The 7,227-nt window shown below is 52.6% G+C and overlaps 1 protein-coding gene across 1 annotated transcript in view; it reads right to left on the reverse strand.

Moving 5' to 3' along the window:
- Positions 1–2,321: 2,321 nt before the first annotated feature.
- Positions 2,322–7,227, reverse strand: part of WNT9A (wingless-type MMTV integration site family, member 9A) — a 26,746-nt gene continuing 21,840 nt past the window's right edge. The window contains exons 4-5 of the mRNA XM_014534851.1: positions 6,983–7,221; positions 2,322–5,300 (exon numbers count right to left, since the gene is read on the reverse strand). Coding sequence (XP_014390337.1) covers positions 4,782–5,300; positions 6,983–7,221 — 758 coding nt within the window. The 3' untranslated portion in view covers positions 2,322–4,781. The remainder of the gene's footprint in view (positions 5,301–6,982; positions 7,222–7,227) is intronic.

Raw genomic sequence — 7,227 nt, forward strand, 5'->3', positions numbered from 1 at the left:
TGTGAGGAACCTGCTTCTGGAAGAGGCTGCAGCCTCAGAGCAGGAGGGAGAGCAGGGCCACAGCAGGCATCCTGAGAGCAGGCTAAACGCACCCCACCCCCAAACACTCCTGGGGAAGGGAGGAGGCAGGGGCAGGTGCCCAGTGTGCTGGAGGTGGACTACACCCCCAGCATTCTGGAGGCCTCTCCCCACTGACCAACAAAGGACATGGGCCTTGAAGTATGGAGGGAAGGTTTGCCCAAGAAACTGCAGCCTTGTTTCCTAATGATCAAGAGAAGGAGGTGTGTGTCCTGCCCTGCCTGCCCACCCGGCGGAGAGCTCAGACCTCCTAGCCAGGGCCTGCCCTCACCCAGCACTCCATGATTGCCATGGGTAGAGCTGTGTCCCCCAAAATTCACATCCACTTGAAACAGTGTGGGACCTTAGTTGGAAATGGGGCCTCTGCAGATGTACTTAATGATCTCCAGCTTTGGGGAAACAAGGGTCTCAAGGCTCAGTCACCAGCTTGAGGCTATGCTAAGCATTGACAGTGGGCAAGCTGAACATTGCTGGGCTCCTGGGACCCCAGTGACGGCAATGTGAGAGGGACCATGCAGCCACTCAGTGACCAAGGATCCCAGATAAGGTCTCTGCACCTGAGAGCTGTGGCCTCTCCAGTTATGACCACAAATAAACCACCATCCCAAATATGGGTCCCGCTGTGCTGTGCTTGGGCTTCAAAAACACTCAGCTCCCTCCACACTCTCACATCAGGATCCACTGAAACAAGTTTTCATGTTCCTACCTCAACTCTTCTCTGTCCTGCCCAAGTCCCTACTTATTACGTGTACCGGTTAATAATGCGGATTTTTTTCAATAGATGGAGTTACACATGTTGATATATATGCGATTTGATACGTATGCTATTTTGTTGTATTGACAGCAAGCTTGAAAACTTCATATGTCAAATTTGCTGAAGGTGTTAACATCATAGATATTTTTACGCTTAAAAATGTCGAATTTCGTGCCAAAAAAAGAGGATTTGTGGGAAGTTTTAATTCGTTACTTTATTTTGAAGAAAAGTGCCGCTGAGAGTTATTGTATACTTCGGGAAGCTTATGGTGAACATGCTCCATCTCAAGATACTTGTGAACGCTGGTTTAAATGCTTTAAAAGTGTTTATTTCAATGTGAAAGACAAAGAACATCCAGGTCAACCAAAAAAGTTTGAAGACCAACAATTATAAGCATTATTGGATGAAGATGCATACCAAACTCAAAAACAACTTGCAGAAATTGTTGCTCAGCAAACAATTTCCAGTCATTTAGAAGCAATGGGAGAGATTGTAAAGGAAGGAAAATGGGTGCCACATCAACTGAATGAAAGACAAATGGAAAACTGAAAAGTCATCAGTAAAATGTTGCTTCAACGGCATGAAAGTCTTTTTTGCATCGAATTGTGACTGGCGATGAAAAGTGGATTTATTTTGAGAATCCCAAATGCACAAAATCATGGGTTGATCCAGGTCAACCATTAACATCGACTGCAAGGCCAAATCACTTCAGAAAGAAGACAATGCTCTGCGTTTGGTGGGATCAGGAAGGTGTGGTGTATTATGAGCTTCTAAAACCAGGTGAAACCGTTAACACTGATTGCTACCGACAACAAATAACAATTTGAACCACACTCTGATCATAAAACAACCAGAATGTGCCAGAAGACACGGCAAAGTAATTTTGCTTCATGATGACGCACCATCACACACTTCAAAACCAGTTAAAAACACGTTAAAAGATCTTGCCTGGGAAGTATTAACCCACCCGCCGTATTCACCAGACCTTGCTCCTTCAGATTACCACTTGTTCCAATCAATGGCACACGCACTTTCTGAGCAGCACTTCAAAACATACGAAGAAGTGGAAAATTGGGTCTCTGAATGGTTTGCCTCAAAACAAGAAAAGTTCTATTGGGACGGTATCCACAAATTACCTGAAAGATGGGGGAAATGTGTAGCTAGCAATGGACATTACTTTGAATAAAGCACTTTTGATGTTTCTCTTGAAATTATCGTGTTTTCTTTGATTACAAAATCTGCATTATTAACCAGTACAATAATCTGCATTATTAACCCTCCTCCCTCAGCCACTCCTCCCTCAACCCTCCTCCCTAAACCCTCCTCCCTGGGCCCTCTTTCGTCAAGCCCTCCTCCCTCAGTCCCTCCTCCCTCAGCCACTCCTCCCTCAGGCCCCCCTCCCTCACATCCTTCTCCCCCATACCTCATCTCAGGCCCTCCACCCATAGGCTCATCATAACTACTCTGAAGTCATCGGACTGAGTCGGGCTATAATTTAAAATACGTTTATTTAGTGTTTCCATTTGTTTCTGATTGTGTTACACAAAGCCGTTAAATAAATACATTCTCCTAGTCACTCGAGTACACACCTACTCACTATATAGATGAGGTAGAGAAGTGGGTAGGCTGGCGGGAGAGCCTGAACACAGAGGAGTCAAGTGTGAATGCCCCTCCTCCCAACCTCCGGACTGGCTGAGCCTGCCCGGAACCCACATTCGAGGACCTGGTGGGGAGCAGGTGGCCGGGACCCGCCTGGCCCTCAGCATGGCTGCCCACCCCGCAGCTCCTAGAGAGGCTGACCCCGGGGCCCTGGCCCCACTGCAGACACGTTGCCTTCAGAGACCCTCCTGCCACATGAAAGAGAAGCACGTTTAGGAGAGACTCCATCCGAGGGAGTTGCTTCTTTGTTTAGCAAGACATTCTGATATATATTTATATATGAACAAGCCAGCCAGCAGACATTTTCAGTCTGCCTTGTTTTAAAAAATACTTTTCTTAATATTTATGACAAAAATAGCTAAATGTGGTATTTAATTTAAAAAATATATATCCTTCTTTTGACTTGCCACCTTTCCAGACCCAGTAGTGACTGGCTACAGTCTTGTCGTGGGAGCGTGCCGCTCCACCTGCTCTGGGCCCAGCGGGCAGGGATGCATGGGGATGACCAGGAGGCACCCCAGCTCACCCCCTAGCCAGCCAGGCCTGCAGAGATGAGGGGCAGGTCCACATCTCCTGCCACTGAGGAGCCCACCTGGCTCCCTTCCAGGATGGGCCTCCACAGCAGTTATTCACGGTGTGTTCTCTGAACCACAGGAGAATAAACTTTACTATTTACACTATAAAACAGGAACAAAGAGACCCACATCAACATAAATAGGTTTTCTTTTAAAAACACAGTTCCCTGGGGTTCCTGGAGCCCCTGGGACTCCAAGGAATGCCCTAGCTCAGTAGTTCCTGCTTCCACACTGCCTGCACCCTTGGAGCACAGCTGCCAGCTGAGCAGGACAGGCCCAGGGCAGAAGCTCCAGAGCCAAGGCTGCCATTCACGTCAATGTGGGAAGGAGAGGCCCACGCTAAGGAAGGGCACAGGGTGGACCAGGTCACACCCCAACCACCCACAGACCACACCAACATACACACACGGGCACATGCGCACGCACATGCACACATGTACACACATCACCCGTGCTTCCACACATGTGCATACATAATGCATACAGCAGAGGCATGTGCTCAGATGCATACATCCATGTAAGCACGCACACCCATGAACGCACTCATGTATGCATGCATGACATGTGTTTATACACACGTGTGCAGTCATGTATGCATACACATCACACATGCAACTTATACATGCACACACTGCACAATCATGCACACATCACACACAGAGACATACTCAAGCACACATGCACATGTGTGCGCACACTAACACCAAACCAGGTCGGTGTAGGCCATCCTTTACTCCTTCCGGCAAAGACAACAGCATGGCCAAGGAACACAGCCTTCCATTTGCCAAATCCTAGCCCCAAACACACTCCATCACATCTATCCCACCCTGCTTCCCCCACAATGACACAGAGCAAGCTGTGCCTTCCTTGTGAAATAAACACTCCAAGGGGCTGGCCCTGCCCCTCTGCCCATGCATACCCCTTGGGGAAGGCAGGCCAGCCTTGCCACCCCAGGCTCCAAAATCTGCATTTAGGGGCTGGAGTGCAGGACCGTGTGCCCACATGCTCGCTTCCCAGGATGGCTTCCCTGGGGGCAGCAGCCTGGACCTGACTTCCAGAAGCCCTGAGGGAGGTGGCCAGACACATCTCGCTTTAATTCTTAGAGCAACGACAGCAACGTCTCTCTTGACTTAGTGGTTTCAAACACAAAGCAGATAAGGCAAATAAAAAAAGGAGAGGGGGGAGGAGAGAGGAAGGGGGCCCAGCAGACTGGGAGAGCCACAGCCTGGAACATAATGGGGACAAAGAAAATAATTATTATATATTAGTTAAATTAAAATAAGTTAAAAGTCACTGATATTACTCCAGAGAGAAGTGCTTGATGTCAGAGGGAGCAGCAGCGCCTCCCCCTCACTGGCCGTCCCTCTCCTAGTGGTTTGACTCTAACCAGAGCTGGTGGAGGGCAGCCAACAGGCTGCCACAGAGGCCCTGTGTGGTCATGAAGGTGCACCCATGCTCCTCAGAGGGAGCCCAAGTGGTGAGGGGCACTGAGACACAGGAACTGGACTCTTAAGGACAAAAAGCATCAGTGCAATGCTGTCGGGTTCCGGGGCGGGAAAAGCAGAGGGTATGCAGAGGTCAGACCAGGCTGGGCTCCTGCCCCCACCTCATGCCCAAATGTGCTGGGAGCACCTAGCCCAGGGCTCAGTCTGCAAGTGTAGATGCCTCTGCTGCACACGCTGCCTGCACCCCCACAGCAGCCTGGCCACCTGGCACTAGCCCTTGCAGGTGTAGACCTCCTCCCGCTGTGTGCACTGCCTGCACTCCACGTAGCAGCACCAGCGCACCTGGCACTGGCAGGGCCGTGTCACCACTCGGCTCTGTGTGTTGTGGCCTCGCCCACAGCAGATGCTCTCGCAGTTCTTCTCGCGATGGCACCTGCGGCCAGCAGTGCCTGGGGAGAAGCGGCCGGCCAGGCAGAAACTGGGCGAGTCATCCAGGTGCACAAGCTCTGGTGTATGGGGTAGCGGGTCACCACCTGTGCCCGAGGCCCGGCCCCTGGGTGGTGAAATGGCGCCTGCCTCACCAGCAGCCTCGTTGGTGGTGCTGCCCACCTTGAGCGCTGTCTCATACTTGTACTTCAGGCGCTTGCCCACCTCATGGAAGGGTGCCAGCTGCCGCCAGCACGTCCGCACAGTACAGGAACCTGACACACCATGGCACTTGCACGTGGTCTCCACCCCAGCCTTGATCACCTGGAGAGAGAGAGAGAGATGTGAGCATGTGGGCCACACCTGGCAGAAGAGACCAGACCCCACAAATCACCCCAAAAGGGGCTGAAACTGGCACCCACCCTAGGACCAAACCCTTTGGCCCCCAAACCCAGGCTCCCTGGCTTACATACCCATCCCACTGCCTTCAAGCCACAAACCACCTAGTACAGAAATCCTATGGCCAGCAGCATGGCCTCCAGAGCAGCCACCACAGCACCTGTGGCCCTGTGGAGACACTCCCTTCCTGCCCAGATGTTCTTCCCTGTGTCTAGGGCTGCCCCTACACGGGCAAGGCAAGCCACCCTCCAGCCCCACCAGCAGCACCCTATCAGTCTACTCTCTGGAGTGCTGCACACCCAATGGGCAGGACTGGCCACTGGTGTCTATAACTCAGCTGACCACGTCCCTGCCTGAGCATTGGGACCTGGTACTACTGCACATATGGGTGCCACCCAACCAACACAGAAGTGAAAGCAGCTGGCCAGGGCAGGAGCAGGTGTGGCTCAGCATCAAGCTGTGTTCAGACTCTGGGAAGCTTCCCAAGACCCAGACCGGGTCCTTCCACTTCCAGGACTTGGGTGTCACCTGAAAAGTCAGGAAGTCAGGCCAGCGGCCCCACTGAGCCTTCTGCCAGACTGCCCACACAGGGGTCCCTGGAGGGATGTGGAGAGGAAGGGCAGGGAAGCCCTCCCAGTGGCCCAAGCCAGGTGTGAGCTCCCAGGGAGGGCCACCTGAGGGGATTAAGAAACAGCTACTCCTTGGCCACATAATGATACTTTGCTGAGAAACATGACAAATTTAATTAGAACACTACTTACCCAGGCCTGAAGCTAATGGAGCACTTTCATATTCTGACTTTTCATTTATAGCTTACAAAAGGCAAGTACAAAGGAAAAGAAAAGGGCTTGCCTGAAGGAATTAATCTCCCCACAACCTCCCCAGAGGACTGAAGGAGGGAAGGAGCTCCCATCCATGACTCAGAACTCAGCTAGTCAATAAAGAGGCTCAAAGTAGGCTGGCTCTAATTACATCCCCCCAGGCCTGGGCTCCACATTCCTGGTAGTCCCCTGCCAGTCCCAGGCAATGGCTGAGCCTGGGGGGCATTTGGTGGCCCAGGTTGCTGGGGACCTAAGGGGACAGGGCTCCAACCACAGTTAGGACTACAGGTACAGGCCTGATGCCTACACCAATGTTGAGGACCCAAGAGCCAAGGGACTGCAGAAAGGGTGAAGAGTGGCAGGAGCGAGGTCCCCCCAGGCCCAGTCATACTTGCAGCCCGCAGCCCCAGAAGGGCCCAGCCAAAACGCTAAGATACTCCTTTTCCTGAGTCTTCTGAGCTGAGTTCCTCAGAAAAGAGTCCTGGCCACAGATGAGAACCCTAAGCAGAGACACTCCCCAACACACACTTGGACCAGCTGCACCCAGGCCTTCCCTGGGACAGTCCCCAGACTGCCTCCACCTAGGTCCCTAGCAACAAGACCACATGCTCCTCAGCCCTGGCAGGCAGGGCTCCCAATCTGCCATCCTCTTGGATAGATGCTACCCATCGCAGAGATCCTCCTGGTGGCCTTGACACCCAGGGCCAGACACAGATGGCCCCATACCCACCTGGCTCCTCCCCAACCAGTAGAAAACCCCTTCCTGGTCCCCCGTTTTTTACCTCTCTAGGAGGGACCACCACCACCACCACTACCCCATGGCACCCCATCCACACGGGCACGCAGGTCCTTGCTCGACCGCCGGCCCAGGAACTCCTTGACGAACTTGCTGCTGTACTTAAGGTTGTCTCCGCAGCCACCCCACTGCCAGGCCTCCCGGTTCTCCAGGTCAGGGGCTTCATCACAGGTACAGCGCTCCATGCGGCCTGCACTGCAGGCCTTGGCCAGAGCGTGGGTCAGGCCAGCTGAGGAGATGGCGTAGAGGAAGGCAGTCTCCTTGAAGCCTGGGG

Source organism: Myotis brandtii, unplaced genomic scaffold (genome assembly GCF_000412655.1).
Source record: "Myotis brandtii unplaced genomic scaffold, ASM41265v1 scaffold100, whole genome shotgun sequence".
Classification (NCBI taxonomy): domain Eukaryota; kingdom Metazoa; phylum Chordata; class Mammalia; order Chiroptera; family Vespertilionidae; genus Myotis; species Myotis brandtii.